Source organism: Staurois parvus, unplaced genomic scaffold (assembly GCF_062004578.1).
Source record: "Staurois parvus isolate SC_StPar_1 unplaced genomic scaffold, SC_StPar_1.0 ptg000133l, whole genome shotgun sequence".
Taxonomy (NCBI): domain Eukaryota; kingdom Metazoa; phylum Chordata; class Amphibia; order Anura; family Ranidae; genus Staurois; species Staurois parvus.
In genome coordinates, this window is record NW_028317929.1 from 7,189,298 (window position 1) to 7,213,049 (window position 23,752).

The 23,752-nt window shown below is 41.6% G+C and overlaps 1 protein-coding gene across 4 annotated transcripts in view; it reads right to left on the minus strand.

Annotated features, from left to right (window-relative positions):
• Positions 1-8,052: 8,052 nt before the first annotated feature.
• Positions 8,053-23,752, minus strand: part of TCERG1 (transcription elongation regulator 1) — an 87,171-nt gene continuing 71,471 nt past the window's right edge. For all 4 annotated transcript variants that reach the window (XM_089673016.1, XM_089673015.1, XM_089673014.1 and 1 more), the window contains 4 exons: positions 17,876-18,055; positions 17,606-17,689; positions 10,605-10,705; positions 8,053-9,018 (listed from right to left, as the gene is read on the minus strand). In XM_089673016.1, coding sequence (XP_089529142.1) covers positions 8,817-9,018; positions 10,605-10,705; positions 17,606-17,689; positions 17,876-18,055 — 567 coding nt within the window. In that variant the 3' untranslated portion in view covers positions 8,053-8,816. The remainder of the gene's footprint in view (positions 9,019-10,604; positions 10,706-17,605; positions 17,690-17,875; positions 18,056-23,752) is intronic.

The window sequence follows — 23,752 nt, forward strand, 5'->3', positions numbered from 1 at the left end:
TGCGTAACATTGTCAAGAAGTTTACAGCCCATGGCACTGTAGCTAATCTCCCTGGACGAAAGAGAAAAATTGATCAAAAGGACTGTTCGAAAGGTGGCTAAAGAACCTCAATCAACTTCCAGACAAATTTCAAGCTTTCAGGCACAGGGTACAACTGTGTCAGCTCACAGCATACGTCACCATCTGAATGAAAAGACGCTATGGTAGGAGACCCAGGAGGACCCCACTGCTGACACAGAAACATAAAAAGAAAAAAAAGCAGATTGAAGTTTACCAAAACTTACCAAAATAAGCCAAAATCCTTTTGGGAGAATGTGCTGTGGACAGACAAAACAAAAATTACACCTTTTTGGTAAAGCCCATCATTCTACTGTCTTCAGGAAAAGCAATGAGGCTTTTAAAGAAAAGAATACAGTCCCTACAGTCAAACATGGTGCAGGTTCACTGATGTTTTGGGGTTGCCTTGCTGCTTCAGGCACTGGATGTCTTGAATGTATGCATGGCGTTATGAAATCCAAAGACTACCAAAGAATTCTGGGGTGCAATGTAGTGTCAGAAAGCTGGGTCTCCGTCAGGTCATGGTTCTTACAGCAAGACAATGACCAAAAGCACATCAAAAAGCACTCCAAAATGGTTTAAGACAAAGAGCTGAAAAAGCACTGAACTGGCCAACAGTGAGTCCAGATCTCAATCCCATAGATCACCTGTGGAGAGGTCTCAAAACTGCAGTTGGGAAAGGAACCTTTCCAATCTGAGAGACCTGGAGCAGTTGGTGAAAGAAGAGTGGCCCAAAATTCCAGCAGAGAGGTGTAAAACTCATTGATGGTTACAGGAAGCAAATGACTTGAGTTATTTTTTCCAAGTGATGCGATACCAAATATTAAATTGAGGGTGCTTATAATTTTGTCCAGTCTATTTTTGGGGATTTGCATGTAATGTTTCAGATTTGGCATTTTGTTTCTCCACTCTGTGTTCCATTTTTGGGGTTTTGCGTGTAATCTGTCAGAGTTGGCATTTTGTTTCTCCACTTTTTTGTGTCACACCAATACAAACAAAATAATCATGAGAATGCCTAAACATTTGTAATTGCAACAATTTTCTGGGAGAAGTGATGCATTATCTGATATACATGCATGGGTACCAATATGTTTGGCCATGACTGTATATTGCACAGTCCTTGCATTTTAGGGCCTCAAGAGATGAGACAGGCCCTCAGTACATCAGGACTGATTAATTTTCAAATATATATACCATAGTTTGTAGACTAACGTTGACACAGACTAAATAATAAACACGGATTTGGTTATTTTTACCAAAGATATGTAACAAAATACATTTTGGTCATAATTTATGAAACTAAAAATGTTTTTCAAGATTTTCAGTATTTTTTTTTTTTTTTTATATTATTTTATATAAACACCCAGTGGTGATTAAATATTACCAAAAGAAAACGGTCTAAAAAAATTATTTTATTTGGGTATAGTGTTTTACGAGTAACTGGCATTCAAAGTGGAACAGCGATGAAAGTTGAAAATTTGGTTTTTGATAGTTGGCTAACTGGCTGACAGTTTGAACTGGCTTTTCTTATCCCCCTTGTTGATAAGATGTACATATCCTTGTTCCTTGCCAATAATAGCCGCTATTAGATTGGGGTAGGCCGGCAAGTTGAACTGGATAGTTCTACCTTTTTGGAAATTTTTCACATAGTGACAGCCCCCCATGTTCACTGTTTAAATAGCCAGTTATAGACCTGGGCAGGTGATCAGTTTTTTCTTTGTATGCTTGTAGGTTCAGTGGGTGCACTGGACTCCCTAGCTGCCGTTGTGCAATATGCTGGGTGTCAGGTGCGCTCCCATAACCTTTTTAATGAAGGGTGGGGCTCCCCTCATGTTTATCTGCCCTTGTTTCTATCCATTTAAATGCATGTGCCTCCACTGTGAGGACTCTTTAGACTTGTAGAGTTAGGACCACAGATACTCAGGGTGCCGTGACGCGGCTCTGTGGCTTACGTATGTATTTGCAAATGTGTGCTAACTAAACCCCTGTTTTTAAACGCATGTTTCCAGACAGGTTAATTTGGTTTTTGATAGTTGGCTAACTGGCTGACAGTTTGAACTGGCTTTTCTTATCCCCCTTGTTGATAAGATGTACATATCCTTGTTCCTTGCCAATAATAGCCGCTATTAGATTGGGGTAGGCCGGCAAGTTGAACTGGATAGTTCTACCTTTTTGGAAATTTTTCACATAGTGACAGCCCCCCATGTTCACCGTTTAAAAAGCCAGTTATAGACCTGGGCAGGTGATCAGTTTTTTCTTTAAAGTTGAAAACTGACCTGGGCAAGAAGGGGATGAAAGTGTCCAGTATTAAAGTGGTTAAACACCAGTAGCTTGTACACTGGAACCAACAGGTTTTTTTTTTTTTTAAATAGGAATCTGCCAGGTCTACAGCTGACATACTCCATTTTTTTTATAAACTCACAATGGCTAAGTGGTTAGCACTTGCATGGCAGCACCAGGGGCGTAGGTTTGAATCCCAACCATGGCACCATTGGTCTGGAGCTTGCATGTCCTCCTTGTGCCTGCGTGGGTTTTCTTCCAAAGATTGGCACCTTTCTAAACTGGCCCTATTATGTGTATATATGTGAGTTAGAGACCTTAGATTGTAAGCTCCTTGAGGGCAGGGACTGAAGTAGATGGACAATATAGTGTATAATGTAAAAGCACTGTACAAATTGTAGGTGCTATATAAATAGTTATGACAAACTTGCTTTCAATAGGATATTGCTGAAAAACACCTTTTCATGGTGAGCCCATTCTGCATAAAACACATCCTTTAACTATTTAAATACTGGACACTTTCACCCCTTTGCTGCCCAGGCTAAATTTTCAGCATTGTCAAACTTTGAAGGACAATAGCGCAGTCATGCAACACTGTGCCCAAATAAAATTTTTACCATTTTGTTCACACAAATAGAGCTTAACTTTTGTGGTTTTTTTTTTTGTTTGTTGTTAAATAAACCAAAAAAGACTGAATTTTGAGGGGGAAAAAAAACACTGTTTCGGTTATAAAATGTTGCAAATAAATTATGTTTATAATAATTGGCCAAAATGTGCTCTGCTACATTTCCTTTGTGAAAATAACCCAAATCCGTGTATATTATTTAGTCTGTAGGAAAGTGTCCACAAACTATGATATATACAGTGAGGTCCACATAGATTTGGACACGGGCACAATTTTTTTTTTTTTTTTTTTTAGGTATTTACCAAAACATATTCAAGCGATAGTGATAGATATAGATATATGGGCTGAAAATGAACAATCTCAGGTTTAATTTGAGGGTATGTAAATCCAAATTGGAGGAAGGGTTTAGGAATTACAGCTCTTAAGAGTAGACATCCCCCCTTTTTCAAGGGACCAAAAGTAATTGGACAATTGAATCAAAAGCTGTTTCATGGTCAGGTGTGGGCTACTCCTTTGTCATCTCTTCATCATTTAAACAGGTAAAGGTCTGGAGTTGATTCTAAGTGTGGCATTTGCATTTTGAAGGCATAATGTAGGTTCACAGCAATAGATTCCAAGGAGCTGTCCATGCAAGTGAAACAGGCCATTGTAAGGCTTCAAAAACGAAACAAATCCATCAGAGAGAGAGCAGCAACATTAGGAGTGGCCAAATCAACAGATTGGTACATTCTGAGGAAAGAACAACGCATTGGTAAGCTCAGCAATATAAAAAGACATGGACGTTCACAGAAGACAACAGTGGTGGATGATCGCAGGATCCTTGCTATGGTAAAGAAAAACCCATTCACAACATCCAGACAAGTGAAGGACACTCTCCAGCAGGTGGGCGTATCATTGTCAAAGTCTACAATCAAGACAAGACCAGAATGACAGGAAGAAAAAAAGTGTGCAGAAGGCTTGGAACACCTCATGATCCAAAGCACACAACGTCACCAGTAAAACATGGTGGATGCAGTAGTGTGATGGCATGGGCATGCATGGCTTCCAGTGGTATTGGGTCATTGGTGTTTATTGATGATGTGACAGAAGCAGAAGATGAATTCTGCAGTGTTTAGAGATCTACTGTCAGCCCAGGTTCAGGACTATGTATACAAAAAGGTTGCATTTCCTAAAATTTGTACTTGATATTTATGTTCAACCCCTTGAATTAAAGATGAAAGTCTGCACATCAAATTCATTTGGATTGTTTCATTTTAATTTAAATTGATAAATTCTGATTTACTCATGGCCTTATCTTATTTCTGGAGGCCCGAAAATGCCAGGACAGTGCAAATATGCCCTAGTTGTTCCCGTTTTGGAAAGTAGACAGTCCAAGGTATTTAATAAGAGGCATGGTGAGTTTTTTTTTAGAAATTGTAACTTTTTTTCACAATTTTTTGAAATATAAATTCTAATTTTTAATTTTTTTTTTTTAAACATACTATCACCAGTGCCATACAGCATCATCATATAACTGGTGTAGAGATGATCAGGGACTGGTGACAGTATGTAACAATAAAATGTTTTTCTTTTACATACTGTGACTAGAGCAATACAGTGTTACCATAATAACACTATACTACTCTGGGGAGGTGAGCAGGATTTTCTTTTTTTTCCCCACACATTATGATTGCTTTAACAGTGATACTCACTGTTATAAGCAACCATTTTTCTAAAAAATACTTTCACTTAGTGTGTACTATTGTGATTAGCTGTAATTGGCCACAATTAATTACATGGTACAATTGGCCCTATCTGTACCACGTGCTCACTGTGACCAATCACAGAGATCAACACAATAGTATAAAACGAATGGCTGATTGGAAGCCATCCATTTTGTACAATTGTCATGTGATCTGCTGTGACTGGTCACAGTGAACACATGGTACTGACAGCAGCTCAGTACAGTGATCTGCCAACGGCTGTGTTCACTGGACATAGCGGGTGACAGATTGTGCTGCGGCGCAGTCCGTGGGGCCCGCACAAGGCATAATTCTGGGAGGCGTCATAGGATGTCCACCCAGGATAACAGGGCTCTCGTCTGGTTGTCGTTTTGAAATAGGCCAGGTAAAAAGCACTTAAACAGTACTAAACCCATCGATTTAACGGTTTCAACAAACTATTACATTCTCGTCACATTTGCTTGTACTCTCAACCAAACTGTCAAACCATCAAATGGCTGGTGTCATAACTGATCATATGTGCAGCATCATGGTAGTTGCAGATCAAACAGAGGAAAAGATGGCAGCTTCCACGGCTGAAAACTATGAGGAGTTAGTTCCGCTTTAAGTGGGGATTTTCAGGAAATGATTGGGGATGCTGAGGCGGCTACCATGATCCTAATCCAGTAGTCTTTAGCGCAGATGGTTCAGAAAGGGGCAAGTTCAATTTAGTCCAAACCACTTTCTCAAGAAAACCCACAAAAGCATTTTGAGTCTGTGATAAGCCCTGACCCTGGAATTCTTCAGGAGTAGATCCCTCTAAAGAGAAAGGCCAATTTACTTCCCACCTCTTCCTCTGGTGGGCTTCTCCCCAGCAGTAAGGGAGAGAGGAAGAAGTGCATGTCTTTTTATGACCAAGATGGTGAAAACTAGACCAGACTCCAGAAAGCTGGCTTTAAAGCCTGCAATGGCAGATGAAAAATCCTCCCTTGATACAAAGGTGCCCCAGAGGAGTGGAAATCAATAGAGACTGAAACTAACTGACCCAGGGAGATAAATTTCAAGGGGAACTGCATCCAGGTTCCTGCCTGCCTGATAAAGGCATTTCAGAACCCTCTCCATCGCCAGGGCCTGACTTGTGGACTTGTGCTGAAAAAGCAGTCTAAGTCAGCCAAGAGATGACAGTGTAACACGAATTGTGCACTTGCTTAAACCGCCAAAAAAGGAAACAAATTGAAGGGATTCTTGCCCCCACACCAGTGCCCTGCCCACCAAGCAGCAGTAGTGCTTTTGATATATGAAAATACATGTTTTGCCTTTTACTACAATGCTCTGCTGTGGGACAGTTTGCCACATCAAAGAAGGTACCCACCAGCAGACTTTGCCTCAGTGACAGGGAGCCAGAGGCATAGAACAGCACAAGTCATAGAAGAAAACTTCTTCAGGGTCCAGTAATCCTAGAGATAATCCACCAGGGCATTCACCATTCCATGCCACAGGGCCACCGAGTAGGGTCCAAACTTCAATCATCTCAGAGGGCACATGCCATTCTGTGTAACGGGATCCTGTGCAATTATATATTGCCTTGTGTACTGGCAGACCTGGACAGTAACATTACAGGCTGTCCCCATGTGTCCAATACAGGGTCCAGGTTGGTTCCATTCCTCCTAACAGAAAGCCACAGGCAAAAAACCTGATAGTTGGTTTTTCACAAGATTTCCATCTGAGAGCAGGGGACCAGGTTAACGTAGAATAATTTATTCAGAGACTGCACAGACATGACCATCACCCAAGACACTAGCATAAATAAAATGAGGCATTGCCTGGCTGGGAGGGGTTTGTCTAGACAGGGACTCCTATTTTCTTGCCAGTGTTCAAAAACCTGCAATTGTAAGCATAATACTATTGTAATGATTTTGAAGATATCCTGTGTCCTAGGATGTACGATAAAGAAAAGCAGTTTATGTAGAAATATCTGCATCAACACAGAAAATACTCTCCAGCAGAGAGATAGATCCTACAGATATGGGTACTAGCAAAAAACTATGGCAATGCTGGGAGTGGGAAGGGTTATGCAGAGTGGTGTGAGACTTTGCATGGTGTCCAATCATATGGAAGTGGAGTGTACCCAATAGTCTAAGAATTAATTCACCTGTGCCCTGTGATGATTTAGAAATCAGAATTTGTCCCACCCACTGAGGGACACAGGAAGTCATTAACTGTCAGGATGTCCAAATGCACTCCAGCTGAGTGTTGAGCAATAGCCAAACCACTACAAAAAGAAAGAGGAAAAAAAAAACAATTGGGGACTAACTGCAGCTCAAAGAGTTGTCTGATTGGCTTTTTGCCTCAAAGCTGGCATCATGAGTTCTGAACATCTACCTGGTAGGACTTTGAATATATGAAACAGAAGCCCATGTTTATGTTGGATAGGCAGCGCTGAAGGGGAGTCTTTCCAGGTAGCAAGTTGGTGTGATTGGTAACCAGGCAAGGCTTGACAAAAGAATTGAAGCCTGAAACGCATTGCCCAATTATGCCACCCTAGTCTCCAGTAGGAGTTCCCTCCAACGGTACCCTTCATGGCGTACATGTTGTCAGCTGTAGTCTGCTGCTGACAGTTAACAGTGTCAGGACACTTTTTCTTGCCGACTTATCAGTGATTTTTCCTGGCTGTCTCCACTATATCTGAACTCTTAGAGAACTGTGGATTGAAGCATGGAGTTTACATATTGTGGGTTGAGCTGCGAATTTTCATTGAAAAAAAAAAAAACTTGTGAATTCACCAATACATCACTTAAAGCTGAACACCAGCCGGTAGTAATTTAAGAAGCCCTGCTCCTGCATCATGTGATAATCCTAGTAAACGCTTGCAACAGAAGCTGAGATCGTACATTACAAAATCATTCAACATTATCACAAGATCCTAGCGGTTCTTGTCCTCAATGAAAGCTTGGGGAGTGCATCATGGGATCTAACATACACAGTCCTGCAAACTACATCTGTCAGGAGCCCTCTACATTCAAGCAGGTTTGCTCTTGGGAGTGCATTTCAGCAGGAATAGACAGAGCACCCTGCCTATAGCTCTGGTAAGGTGCTCCTAATGCAGCCAGTGCCAAAGTAGTGACATTAGCGCTACATGCACTGACTACTAGGAGGCACCCAGCACGCAGGCACCCTGCTGAAGTGATTGTTCTTAATTACAAGAAGTGCCTGGCTGCATGCAATTTCAAGCAAAACTTTTAGAACAGATTTCAAGCATCTATAAAGTCTAACATCGAAATGGAGACCAGATTAGGTAAAGTTGCCCTTGCAGCTAAACGAACACAAAACATTAAGAGTCTGAAATTCTAATACATTTATGATAAAAAAAATACATTTTTACAAACCAAGTACATTTATATATATAAAAAAAAGGTTTATTGTACTTCAAATACACAAACTCAACAAATTCCTCGTTCCAAAATGAACCTTCCAAAAAAAAAGACATGTCTAGCGGTGGAATACAGTTACAGGAACTACTGTGATGAGTAATCCCCCCATCTATTGCAAAGTAAATGAAAACTATATTTGCAAAAAAATAAATTTATACAAGATGATTAAGTCAGTTGTGTCTGACAGCAACAGATGAAGGCCTCATTCTAGGGTCTGGAACTTGCTGATGCTTTTGAAAGAACAAAAAAAAAGCCTTTCCAATCGAACAAATGAAATGAAAACGGCTGTGGAGAAAAACAGATTTGAATTCCAGCAAAATATCTGCCAGTCTGCCATGAACAGTCAAAAAATACTTTCAAATGGTTATCGCAATCCAATAAAATACTATGTGACTGGGCTGTTATGGCACCATACTTTCCAGTCAAACTGACTTGAAGAAATCAGACAGCTTCAGACGATGCAAATCATTTGAATATTCTAATAAAGCACATGACAGCTGTGACACTTAGATTAGATTTCTAGTGTGTTGGATAGATAACCATTTTTTAGCACAATCCTGGTCTTCATTTTATTTTTCTCCTTGTGTACATGAAGTTGTTTTTTCCTTTTTCTTTTTTTGCAGTTGTTTTTAGGAGAATGACCCAAGATAAACCTTGTGGTTTTGCTCATGCAGTTGTTCTGAACAGTTGGTATGAACATATATCCACGTATGGGATGTCCTGTTATTTTGTGGTTCTTCGTGCAGGCTCTGAGGCAGTTGGTGGAGGTGGTGGGCCACGTCTATCAAGATCGTCTACATAGGATACAATAAGTTTACGTCTCTCCTCAGGAATGCAGTCAAGTACTAGATAGCGTTTGTCATTTTGTAGAATCTTTTCAACGTCTTTCAGATGCTGGTCAGATTCTTGCACTAATTTCTTTGACCTAAAGGGGAAAATCCAAAATCATTAGTTTGATACAATTCACAGCAAACTAAAAGAAACATTCTTTCACTTGAAAAGAAGTAGGGTTTGATTCCACATTGGGGCATTACAGCGATCTAGAACTAGTCCTACTGTAAAAACTGGAACTCTCTTCTGAGTCAAGTGCATTCATATATTTCCATACAGAATGCATTAGGAGAGTTTTCTAAAGGCATTTCAAATAGAACAAGAAGTTCATCTAACTGCAATGCACAAGCTGCCATACTATCATAACAGTATTGATCTGGCAGGGAATCAAATAGTTCACTTTATACATGTTATACATTCTATAATCTTTAAGATGTAATCAAAAGCAAAGCACACAATTAAACATGTTGCTGTTTTCAGAAACACATTATGGATCCCTTTAACTGGCAAGTGGTAGCCCCTATGTTTGTCTATAACAGGAGTATTTGTAACCAAAATGAGGTACCAGCAAACTGAAATCTACAGTGCACCTTAATAAAACAAATGAAACGAATCATATGCACATATCCCCTCTGGTAACATTATATGCTTGTTTTAATACTTGCTGGTTTTAATGGTCTCTAGGCAGAGCGGTCGTGTGATGCTACTGGGTCATCACCCCTTGTCTCCGGGTTGGGTGGTTCTTATGGATCCAGAGAACAGTCCTGACGTGATGTCAGTGCTGCTGGCTGCACCAGTACACTGTGAATGAAGGGGCCTACGTTGATGGCCCACTCAGGGAGCGGGACTAAGATGTCCAGCGCTCACAATTTGTGGTCAGTCTTCTGGGTTGAGGGACACTGGATGTCATTCAACTTGAAAGACTTAACCGCTCTTTGAGAACAAGAACAAGTACTACATAGGACAGCTGCAGACTGAAGCTAAGTATTAAAGGCCATGTTTACATTTTGTAAAAAAAAAAAAAAAAAAAATACACATTTTTTTGCAGGTAAAAAGCATGCATTTATTATTTTTTTTTACACTGCAACCTGTAAAGTATCTTCTAATCGTAGATGCAATGCCAGGATCCCGCCCATAAAGGGCAAGCAGTTACCAATAGGCAGGAAGAATCAATGAACTGTGTCAGCACTCTCCAGCACCCTTGCAGTTCATTGAGCACTACAAGCCTCCAGCCACAATGTCTGGTTTTACTTGTATTCTATTAATTCTCAGGAAACTGAATGATGTGGCCGTGTGGGAGAAGCCCCGAATGTCTGCGCTGTTTCCAAATTGTAACAGCGGGAGAAGAACCCCCACCCACTATGACAGACAGGAGAGAGTGCTGGTGGCGGGAGGTGGGTGCACAGAAGCATGCTAAAACCTAAATATAAGTGCAACATGCTTTGAAACATGAGCTTATCCTTTAAAGCTAGATATTTTTATTTTATACAAGACCTAGGAGACCTTTTGAAGAAAGGTTTCCTCTGGTTGGGCTTTAACATACAAATCTAAGTGGCAGAAAACATGTTTGGAATATTAAAACAGCCCCTTCTAGTGCTTGGTATGATTTGTTTTTTAAATGTCAGCTTTTTATTAACGGAGCAAGAAAATATAAGGGCTTAGATCAGTACAATTACAAACCTGTAAGTAATAAACTTTGTTTCTTTCAAAAGTGTTCGGAAGTCAGCTTTGGCAGTTATGTGTTTATCTCGGATATATTCTTCAAATTCTCTTTGCCTTTTCTGCAAATACAAATATAAAAATAAGTCCAGCACTATTGAGAGATAAAAACATGACCAACAGAAACATAATATGGCAATATTTTTTTTCATACACAGATTATGAATGGATTCGCTTTGTTAGGCACCTTTAAAAGAGAAATGCAGCTTTCAGCAAACACACATTCTGAGCGAATGTTGTAAAAATAATCTGAAAATAATTTCTGATGTGGCAAACAGATTTGCAGATTTTACATTTAGCAGCAATCTGTGCATCTAACAAGCCAAGTAAGGCATTTTACTGCACTACACCTGATATAACAGAATATGACTGCCATTTCCGTTCAGTCCAAGCAGACATATGTACAGTGAGTATAGAAAAGAATCACCCCTTTTAACCACCTCCTGCCCGCCATATAGTCCAATGATGGGCGCAAGGTGGTTTCTCTCATATGATGTCCGCCCATTCTCACCGTGCATGCGCGGCTCAGGGAGCGCGCAGCGCGGCGATGCGCTGTGTCCCTCGGAGACAGCGGATCACCGATCCACGGAAAGAGCCGAAGATGTCGGCTCGGTCATGTGATCAGCTGTGTCCAATCACAGCTGATCACATGTAAACAGGGAAATGCCAGTTATCGGCATTTCTCTCTTCACGAGCTGTCACACTGACAGCTCGAGAGGAGAGCCGGTAATCGGCATTCTGCGGAGGGGACATCTACACTGATCATCAGAGCACTGATGATCAGTGTAGCCCCAGCAGTGCCAGCTGTCAGTGCTCATCAGTGCCACATCAATGCCACATATCAGTGTCCATCTGAGCTGTCTTTCAGTGTCAGCCATCAGTGCCACCTATCAATGCCAATCAGTGCCTCCTATCAGTGCTGCCAATCAGTGCCACCTATCAGTGCTGCCAGTCAGCGCCACCTATCAGTGCTGCCAGTCAGCGCCACCTATCAGTGCTGCCAGTCAGCACCACCTAACATTGCCATATATCAATGCTGCCTTTCAATGCCCATCAGTGCCACCTACCAATGCTTCCTCATCAGTGCCCATCAGTGCCACCTATCAGTGTCCATCAGTGCAGCCTATCAGTGCCCATCACTGCAGACTCATTGGCGCACATCAGTGTAGGAGAAAAATCACTTTACAAAATTTTATAACAAAAACTAAGAAAAAAAGTTGGTTTTTTTCAAAATTTTCAGTGGTTTTTGGTTTAAGAAAAAAAATAAAAAACCCAGAGGTGATTAAATACCACCAAAATAAAGCTGTCACAACAAAAATTATAAAAATGTCATATGGGTACAGTGTTGCATGACCGCACAATTGTCATTCAAAGTGTGACAGTGCTGAAAGCTGGAACTTGGCCTGGGCAGGAAGGGGGTATAAGTGCCCTGTAGGCTTGTGGTTAAAAAATAATTTGTTGCTTTGCAGTCTGAAATGAAGACAGACACAGTTTTTGTTTTATCCAGCTGTATTTACTCAGTGCAACTTATAACATCCAACCGACAGATATAACTCAGAATGTCAGAAATATTATTTTTTAAAAATTCAAAAACAGAATCACCGAGTTGGAAAAAGGATCACCACCCAACCCTCTTAAAAATGAGAACTTTATCCCAGAGATCTTTTGACAGTACCTTGCCACCCATAGTTGATGGTTTGCTTCAGCTGCACTACCAGAGACTGAAATGCTCCAGGAAAGCGCTTTTCATGCTAAGCTAATCAAAATGACCACAGCCAATAACAGCTGACAGTCAAATGGCTTTGTGTGCAATTGAGAAGGTGATTAGCGACACCTGTTTGTGTTTACAAGTCATTTAAAGGAGGGGTCGATCCTTTTTCCAATTCAGTGATTCTGTTTTTTAATTACTTTTATTTTTTTCTGACATGTTGGTGTTTTAGCTCTTTCACGTGGATGGTCTGAGCTGTACTGAGTAAATACAACTGGATAAAAAAAAACAAAAAAAAAAACACTGTGTGTCTTCATTTCAGGATGCAAAGCAACAGAATATGATTTGAAAGGGGGGGGGGGGGATTATTTTCTATACCCACAGTGATTCAATAAGGTAGAATAGCAAAGCTGTATTTTATTACACAGCAGAAAACAGCATGCATAATGTGCAAATATGGTTTCCCCAGGTACAAATAATATAAAATTAAACTCTATAAACAGAAACAAGCTGTTAAAGACATTACCATACCATTACGGTTATTTACAAAGTGAAGTTACCAGAAAAAATGTGAGTTATTGGCACATGGCCTACTTCATTCTAACCCTGTGCTTGGATGTATGTGACATGTAGAACAGGGAGCTCGCGATTGTGAACCGTAAAAAAGAAAAGAGAATTACTTTCTGGTTTATAGAGGGACACAGGAATTTAGATATAGTTTGGGTTATACTGCCTAGCGGACAGAAAAATTGCAAGCCAGCCCCCAAATAACTCCTCTGCCCAGCATGCCTCCATTTTTTTTGCTTGTGTCCTAGGAAGATGTTAGCTCTGCTGAAAAAAAATTGTTCAATAAAGATTCTTTGCTACATGGTTGAATGAGCTGATCTCTACCTTGCAGGTGACTGGATCAGCCATTCCTAAGCCTGATTTTGGAGTGCTGTATCTGGGCCCTGTTGGATTGGAAGTGCATAGCTAGCTTGGCATGTGACCTTCGGGCATTGTGTGCAGAATTGTGACAATTCCTAGACCTCTGTGTAATGGTAAACGTTAGCCACTTTCTCTGAAGATTCGCTTTGTAAGGCATTATTGAACCGCTTGGTACCTATTTCTAATTCCAACACTGATAACGTCATTGCAGTAAAGGGTTAATGCTAAGGAACAGAGTGCTGATGTCATTTGCTGGATTGCATTAGTGTGCACTCTCTACATTCTTTTTCCTGCCATATTGTATAGATGAGGCACAACCCCAATGTTGTTCTGCTTCAAAGCACCACATGGAACTCCAGTCCATTCTCACAGCCTTCCTACAGTGACCTGGTCAGCTCTGGGTGCACAACCCTCAGCACCAGGTGCCCATGTCCGTAAGTAACTGATGCACTGCCTCTTACTTTGGACGTAGTTGCATTACTGCAGATGCGATATGTCTGCATATAGACACAGAGGAGGCTTTTTCTGCTGCTCTGAGGACCCCACAGTCCATACTGCTATAGAGTTTCTAGGGGTGTCTACTCGATATCCTCTGAGGGAATTGGCCCCTGCAAACTGGAACCTGGTGCCTCTATAATGTTTAGGGACCACATCATCGGAAACTTCATCAGCTCCGTTGGGTGAGGCCAAGTCCCCTATCCTATTGTCAGGGACCTCTCCACATGCATGTAATTCTATCTGTGCCATTCCCCAACCCTTGGAAAAGGCCTGACCACTGGTCCCTGTGACTATCTCTGACTCAGATTCCCAACAGTCTGTCTTTTTGAGGCACCACAATCTCCTGCAATCACCTCAGAATTAAAAGTTTTTCTTCTTTTCTTTAGATCTTACTGATATAATGCATACTACCCTACATTTGGAAGATTAGCCTGCTGTCACCAGCCTTGCCTACTGCACCCACTATTCAAAGTATTGCTCTATGAAGTCAGAAGTACATGGCGAGCACTAGAAATTTGGAGCAGCTTGCACTAAAAAGGGGAGTGACAAACCCAAAATATAAATAAATCAGAACAGTGCAGAACATAAAAAATATGCAAATAAATATGTAATTACCAAAATCAATAAATAAAATATTATAAATCAATTTTAACATACAGATAGTGCTCAATAAAGTGCCAAGTGCAGTAATACAACAGAAGTCCTTCTGGTGACAATCCTATAAAGATCTCCAGTGAAACTATTCACCAGTACTTCAGTTGGCTGAAAGTTTGCTGGAGCGGACTGGACCGCAGGGGAGGCCCGGCCTCGATGTTCTGTGAGGAGTGGGAAGACTCCTGGGTGCACTATCAGTGGTATTGAGGAGTGAGAGACGGAGGTTCCCTATTTATGGAGCTCCAGGCTACTGATGAGTTGGCCTTCTGGTGAGTGCATGGTGGTGGAGGACCTTGCACAAGAGAGAAGCACTGTTTTGGATTCAGCAATTTTTGGAATGGTTTCACTGGAGATCTTTATAAGACTGTCAACAGAAGGTCTTTTGTTATATTACTGCACTTGACACTTTAATGAGCGCTATCTGTATATTAATATTGATTTATATCTTATTTATTTTGTTAATTACATATTTATTTGCACATTTTTAATATATGTTTTATGTGGTGCACTGTTCTGATTTATTCCTCTATGAAGACTGGAAGTACCCTGAAGGGTCCTGAGCCCCACTTGCACTAGAAAATGTTCCCCTTTAAGAAGGAGTTTGTTAAATGCTGGTCTATTTCCACCGCCAATGTACCAGTGACTCACCGTAACATGGAAAACACTAAAATCCCTCCTTAACTACCTGCCGACCGCAGATAGCCGAATGACGGCTGCACTGCGGCCGGCCAGTTCTGAGACGTCATATGACGTCTTCCCAGAACACGCTCTCCTGCGCGCCCCAGGGGGCGCGCACCCGGCGATCTCTGTGATCGCTGTGTCCTACAGACACAGCTGATCACGTGATGTGGTAAAAGGCCAATCACAGCGGCCTTTTACCACGTGATCAGCGGTGTCCAATGACACGCTGATCACAGGGAAATGCAAGTGCCGGTTCTCGGCTGCACTTTCCTCACGCTGTCAGATCGTGAGGAAAGTACTGCCGAGAACCGGCAGTTGTCAGAGCGGGGATCGGCACTGATCATCAGGGCACTGATGATCAGTGCCCTGATGATCGATGCCCAGCAGTGCCACCCGCAAGTTCCGCCCACCTGTGCCCAGCAGTGCGCCCACTAGCTCCGCCCTCCTGTGCCCAGCAGATCGCCCACCTGTGCCCAGCAGTGCACCCACCTGTGCCACTCTGCAGTGTCACACACCTGTGCCCAGAAGTGCCACCCACCTGTGCCCACCAGTGCCACCCACCTGTGCCCACCAGTGCCACCCAGCAGTGCTGCCCACCAGTGCCGCCCAGCAGTGCCGCCCACCAGTGCAGCCCAGCAGTGCCGCCCACCAGTGCAGCCCAGCAGTGCCGCCCACCAGTGCAGCCCAGCAGTGCTGCCAGTCAGTGCCACCAGTCAGTGCCCAGGGGTTGTGCCAGTCAGTGCCGCCAGTCAGTGCCCAGCAGTGATGCCAGTCAGTGCCGTCTATCAGTACCCATCATCAGTGTCACCTATCAGTGCCGCCTATCAGTGCTGCATATTAGTGCCGCCTATCCGTGCCACCTCATTAGTACTGCCTATCAGTGCCCTTTAGTGCTGCCTATCAGTGCCCATCAGTGCCGCCTATCAGTGCCCATCAGTGCCGCCTATCAGTGCCCATCAGTGCCGCCTATCAGTGCCCATCAGTGCCGCCTATCAGTGCCCATCAGTGCCGCCTATCAGTGCCCATCAGTGCCGCCTATCAGTGCCCATCAGTGCTGCCTCATCAACGCACATCAGTGAAGGAGAAAAAATGCCTGTTTGAAAAATTTTATAATAGAAACAAAGAAACTTTTTTTTTCAAATTTTTTGCACTTTTTTTTATTTATAGCGCAAAAAGTAAAGCGCCCAGCGGCGATTAAATACCACCAAAAGAAAGCTCTATTTGTGAGAAAAAAAAGATCAAAATTTCATATGGGTACAATGTTGCATGACCGCGCAATTGTCAATCAAAGTGCGGCAGCGCTGAAAGCTGAAAATTGGCCTGGTAAATAAGGGGGTATAAGTGCCTGGTAGGCAAGTGGTTAAATAACGGTTTGATCTGGCAGGTTCTACCCTCCGTCCTGTGTTGGCAGTGACCTTAATCCCACCTCCCACCCCTTCTCCAAGGACATCCCCTTTACTTGGAGTTTGAAGAACTACCTGACCTACAAGGTCAACCAGAACCAGAGGCTTTCCCCTACATGAACAAAGATCTAGAACCTCAGTGTCACTTGGACATGCCTCTTTCTTTGGAACACACTAACACACGTATTTAATCTAGTCCATTTTCCAGGCATCCCTACTGCAAGATGTTCAGGCAACCTATGAATAGTGTCAGCTCCTTCCTGAAAGGCCCAACATCTGAAAAATCCAGCTGGATAAGACTCTGCTGGTTTCCTGTGTTGCTAGCTACCTGGTTCCATTGGCCCCAGAGCTACCATTTGGCTCCTCAGAACAAATAGTTTTATTCACACTTGGGGTGTCCACCTTGTCCAAGATTCCTGGTTTGATGGACACCATCCAGGTGTTGCAGTGCATCCATATTTAAGGAGTCAGAGTCTGTGCACTGGACAATGTAAGAACTTTAGCCTTGCTCACACTGTCTTAAGGACAATGCTTTGGAAACTCGCCAGTTGGAAACTGCCAGTGTTCAGTCACCTAAAAGGTACCTGCCTATAACCCATTTGTCTCTGAATCTGTCTGTGTCCTGTACTGTATGATCAAGAAATAGAATTGTAGTGCTTGCCACAAAATCCTTTTCTTGTAGTCCATTAAGGGACATGTGCAGCACCTTTGTATCCGTTCATCCTCTTGGTACTACTTTGCCGTGAGTCATGCTAGGTAGTGGAGGGGGTATATGAGGGCTGACTTACAATTGTTCTTTTTGCAAATATCCCAACCTCATGTCAGCGGTGTTATAACCCCAACTGTATTCCTGTGTCTCTCAAATAACTCTAAGAAAAGGAATTTATAGTTAGTACAAAAATCCTGTTATTCTTTAAGTCATTTCTTAAATTGTGCCTTTTTGTTACTCTAATTTTTCAACAACTTTTTAAAGCAAAACCAAGACAATATCAGAATCGACAAACTTTTTTGTTTTACTGACCTAACATATACAACCCTAAATAAAAACACATGTATCTGATGAAAGCCCAATACTGAAATAACTTGCTTACCCGATCACTGGAAGAAAATTTGATAAACCGAGGGTCGTCTTTAATAATTTTCTTAACTTCTTTCCAAGTTGAAGTTAAAGTAATCTGGAAATAAAAAAATCAAAGTTAGTTAAGCTTCCAAAATATTAAGTCTGAATAGAAAAACATGGCTATGTGAAAGGTATATAGGCAGCAAGGGCCTGTAAGCAGACACTGTAAATACCAATTTAGGTTGATATATACACTATACACTGCTCATAGTTGGGAGCCTTGAGCCTTAATGTAACGTACTGAAAAAGTTTCATCCAGGAGCTGTCGGAACTGTTCACGCTTCTTTTTTGTAAGAGCATCAATGTGTTCATTGAAAAGTTTTTCTTTTTCTTCCCTTTCTAGCAGTGAGCCAGATTCCCATCTGTGATCTTTTCGAAGTGTCCGTCTGGTGTCTGACCACGAAACGTCTGAAGAACGCACCTAAGAAAGTAACACAATGCAACTGTAATATAGTATTTATAAATGCAAACAAAAATAAAGAAAAACACATTTGTCTCAGAAAATTACAAGGACTTTGCAAAATTCATTGTAGATTTTTTTCTTGCAAATCAGGCGATGCCAATACATTTTTTTGAAACAAAGTGCTAAGTGAGAAGGGTCTGTTGACTCATAGCACGCATCTTAAACTCCTGTGGACTGCCTGTATCTGACTTCAAATACGGTGTTCACTGTTGGGAAAAGCAGTGAACCAATTATACCAAGCAGAGGGAAAATGGGATTTTTGGTTTACTCGCAAAAACCTATTCTTGAAGTACATCACAGGACACAGGGCATCTTCATAGCCATTATGATGGGGTTATGCTGCCACCTTCAGGTGAATGAATACTGGGGGAAAAAAAAAAGAAATCCCCACCACAGGCATCACCCTTTCCAGCTAGTTTTTCTGAAAGTCATATACAACATAGGAAGAGATGTGGGATCCGTGTGTCCTGCTGATGTACACAGAGAAAAGGATTTTTACAGGTAAACCAAAAATCCAATGTTCTTTATCATATATACTATGACACAGAGTACCATCATATCCATAACAAAAGGGATGTACCAAAGCACTTAATTTGAAGGGAGGGAACCACAACATAGAGGCCAACAGGCCCCAGTTAACCAATACCAGAACAGGTTAGAACCTCATGCAGCTGCATGCAAGACATTTCCAACTAACAGTAGTGTCCTCAGAGGCTGGAACATCCACCTGCTAAAACTCTGTAAAAGTATCAACTGAAGACCAGCTGCAGTTGCCTTACAAACGTCCGCTACAAAAGCATGGTGTCAAATTGTCCAGGAAGCACCAACACTCCTGGCATAATGAGCAGTCAACAAAAATGGTGGAAATTTGCCCTTTAGATCATAAGCCTGAGAAATAAGCTGATGGTTCCATTGAGAAATGGTTGATTTGGAAACTGCAAAACCCCTCCATGGACCTTCAGGAAGCACAAAGTGGTAAACAGACTGACAATCTGCAGCAGTCGACTTCACTTAAAACTTAACTGTACAAACCATATCAAAAAGTATGAACAGCCTTGATCCCCTGGCGTCTGAAGCTTAGGATAGATAGAAGGAACAACAATATCCTGGTTAAGAAGCAACAAAGAGACCACCTCAGGTAGAAAAGAATGTCTAAGGCCACAGAGCCGCCTTGTTAAAGTGGAGCACCAGGAACGGTTCCTTACAGGCAAGAGCAGCCAATTTTGAGACATTAGGAGCCAAAGTAATCGCAACCAGAAATATAACCTCCTGTGTCAGAAATACTGTACAGCACCCTGACGGTCCATAAGGCAATATATCATTGCACAGGGTTCCGTGCAGAACAGCAACATTACACGCAGCAGGGCAGATGTACCATGCCTCTTAGCTGATTACTCTAGGCAACAAATGTAGATAAGATAGTCTTCTGTTCCAGACTGAACCTTTGAGAAAAACTAGCCAGCAAAAAACTGAAGCTATGCTTGACTTGGAAGGGTTATATCTAGGAGGGGATTTCCTGTCTTTTTTGCCACTGCCCAGTCACCTGAAGGTGGCAGCATAACCCTATCATAATGAATATGAAGATACCCTGTGTCCTGGGACGTACCATAAAGAAAAATAGACATTTTTTAATTATGTCCACAAACAAAGTACCATTTCCATGGTTGGAGAAAAAAAAAAAAAACAAACAAACAGGGCTGCCTCTGGGTTGACACTGCATGGTAATTTGTATTAAAATCAAATTACAAAATGTCTTCTGTTGCAACATACAACCCCAAATTCCCAAAAAGTTGGGACACTGTAAAATCTACATATTACATTTTGCAATGATTTTCTAATCTCAAACCCTTATTTTATTCACAATAAAGAAATGAAGACATATGTTTAAAGTGAGAAAATATACCACTTCCCAACCAGGCCATACTAAACATACATCCTCGGTTGGAAGTGGAACAGCAGGGTTATGGCTGTAGCAATGTGCCATAACCCCGGTATTGGTTTTTTTTTTCAGCTGGCGATTCCTTTTTGTTAAAAGTGGTCTGAGCGGCAGATTCGCATCTAGATCACTTTTAGAAGCAGCAGGAGGTCAGCTTTCTGGTGGTTCCCGGGCTTACCTGGAGGAGCGGCGAGTCCAAGAACCCATCTGATAATCGCAGCGGCTGGGCATAGATATGAGTGAAGGAAAGATGGCCTAGGAGGACTGGAGCGACGTCATTATATCACTTCCAGCTTAATGTAAACCCTTTTTTTTTTTTTATTAAAGCATTAAATCAATGCTTTTTTTTTTTTTTTTTAAATCTAATGCTTTACATTGTCTTATTGACCCCAGATCTCTCCATAAAGAAGTCACTGCTTATTTCTATCAAGGGATATTTACATTCCTTGTGATAGGAATAAACGTGATCAAATAATGTTTTTTTTTTTTTTTTTTTTCTAAAGGGACAGTGTAAAAATAAAAAATTTTTATTAAATAAAAATTGAAAGTGCCCTGTGTCTCCACCCCCCCCCATGCTCGTGCGCAGTGGTAAATGCATATGCAGGTCATGCCCACATATGTAAACAGTGTTCAAGCCAACGTTAGGGCAAGAGCAATAATTCTAGTACTAGATCTCCTCTGTAACTCTAAACTGGTAACCTATAGAAATTTTTAAAGCAACACCTACGGAGATTTGTAAGTACTTTAGTTTGGTGCCATTTCACGAACGTGGATCAATTTTAAAGCATGACATGCTGGATATCTATTCACTCGGCGTAACATCTTTCATACTTCATATATAATGGACACAGAGCCGTGTCTTGGTGATTGTTCCTGCTCGGGTGCCCACATAGCAAGCTGCTTGCTATGTGGGCACCCAACAGGAGGGAGGGGTCAGGAGCGCTGGCAGAGGACTCAAGATGGGGATGATCAGAGATATGTGCAAAACCACTGTTTTTGGGGTCATTACATTTTTGCCCATCTAGTGCATCTGTTAATTTCATTAACACCAAAAGCAGCTGAAACGGATTAACAACCCCCTCTGCTACTTAACTGACCTGATCAATATCCCAGAAGTTTAATTGACTTGATGCTATACTCTGATTAAAAAGTGTTCCTTTACTTTTATTGAGCACTGTACATTGATTATTTGGAGGGAAGTGGAGTTATTCTTTAACCTCCCTGGTGCGCTATCTAATCAATATTTTTGAATGTCAAAAATATTGCATGGATATTTGTTTTATATTGTAGGCCTGTAATTCTTAGGAATAACTCACTTAAATCTGTCCAAAACAAGAGTCTAGTAAACATCCCGGGTATGATAAAGTTTGAAACACGAAATCATAAATAATAATATAATAAATAATTATAAAAAAATAATAGGATAAATGTAATTCAATAATGTAATCAAACCAAAAACACTGAAATTTGAAATATAGCGCCAAGTTCGCACATTACTGAGCTCAGTCGCAGAATCGTTTTCAGTGTCTGATGACGAACTTCCCCACGAATCACTATCGCTCAATTCTGCAAATAGTTCTAATTCACGAACGCTGTTTTCTAGCTGGTCTAAAACCGCTTTTGACCTAAAGGGACACTTTTTGGATGCCATGGATGTTCTCAAGTTTCCAGGCAGAAAGAATGGTAAAAGTGCAGGCAGGGCACTGGACAAAGCACTGGAGATAAAATGTATGTGAAATGGATTACAATGTATTGTGTGCATGTCATATTTTTACTTTTTTGAATCTCCCGCCGGTACCGCCCCCCTGCGTACAGACGCTCGCAGGGAAGGAAATCCGGAAGATGGATGCCGGTATTGGCCGGAGGACATCGGGGGATTGCAGGACAAGGGAAGGGTGGGGGATCGCAGGACAAACACTACAGTGTAATCCCGAGTGTGGCTCGGGGTTACCACTTTTGGTACTGTAAATTAACCCCAAGCCACACTCAGGATTACCACTAGGAAGGCTAAAGCAGAACTAGAATACCCTCCTATCCTTTACAGCCAAGGAAGCTGCCACCTGTTTGATCTGCAGTTGTCATCATGATGCACATGTGATCAGCTATGACACCAGCCATTTCATGGCTTGTCAGTTTGAGTGAGAGCCAACATAAGCACAAGTAACTAACAGTCTGTGCCAGAATGAAAACAAGTGTACATTACAAAAAAAAAAAAAAAAAAAAAGACTGCGAGCATTCAGGTAGGTTTTGTTTATTGCAGAAGAGACTATGCTTATCTCTTCTACAATAAAGAGCATGCTGCTCCATTTTTGATAGCGAGACTTTAGTTCCATTTTAACTGTTTTGGTTAACAGTTAAATTGGTAGGTTTAGTTCTGCTTTAATAAAATGTCAAACATTGGTTGTTGTGATCACTCTCGATTTCAAACTAAGTTAAAGGATTTGTGTGCAGCTTCCATTCAAGTATAGACTTTAAAGGATAAGTTCACCTTTAGAACATGTTCCATGTATTTAGGGTGGAACATGTACCAAGTTCTAGCTCTTGCCTCCTCTCCACCCGATAACCCCATCCTGTGACAGCAGGCGGGGGATCCTGTCCCCACACCGGCTGTCAGAATTTAAAAACAGCACAGTTGTGCGGGGCTTTGCCCATATGGGCAGGTCATTTATTCACAGAGTTCTCTGAATTAATGAACTACAAGTACCAACAGCTGTCATGCCCAACAGTTCTCAATGAACTACGAGGGAGCTTGTGAGCACTCTAGTAGTTCATTGATTCTTCCTGCAATTCAGTAATTGTCTGCTCGTATGAGGTATGGGTAGGTAGATGGGTATCTAAGTATCTGCAGGAGCCTTGCATTGCACCCATGATCAGCGTGGGTACAATGCCTTTCAGGCTGCAGAGTTAAAAAAAAAAAAAAAAAAAGATGCATTTTTATTTCTAAAAACTGAATTCTGTTGTAAAAATTAAACACTAAATGTACTTGCAAAGAAGACAGTAAACATCACTCCTGCCAACAAACACTGCCAGGTGAAGGCCTCCTGCACACTGGGTGTTAAAAACGACACTTTCTGGAGCATTTGACATTTTTTTTCTGTCCCTAAATGCCCCTCAATATTAGCCTATGTGTCCATGCACAAAGACGTTTAGAGGATTATAGAGGCACGGTCATTTAAAAATAGAAAGAAACCCCACTGCCAGCATGTTCAAGAGCAGCAGCATTTTGGCAGGAAAAACCGCATGACATACCTAAACGTGCGTTAACGCTAAGCATGTTTAGCTTTACAGTATCAATTCATTTAATCAGCCAGGTTAAATTATTATTCTGACCAATGAAATGAATGTCTACATGCTTGATGCACTTAAACACATTTACAAAAATGCAGCTTTAGCCACATTTTTAACACTACTTTACTCCTGCCAAGAGAAAGGTGTTCAGGAGAGCTGAGCAAATACCCATTGTGCATGGACCCAAGTCTCTTCCTCAACCAACACTTCTGTGAGTGTTCTCTGTTCTCCACTGCGCTCAGTGGTTCCTCCCACCAAATCCTAAGTCACTACCGATTCCTGCAGTGACTTATGGGTTGGTAGTATAAACCATTGCGTGCAGCATTGGACTAAGAGTTCAACACTCCTGAAAGAGTCAATTTCTCTTCATCACAGCGATGTTCAGCAGTGCAGGCAGCAGCAGATGTTTTTCCTCTTTACAGGGACATATG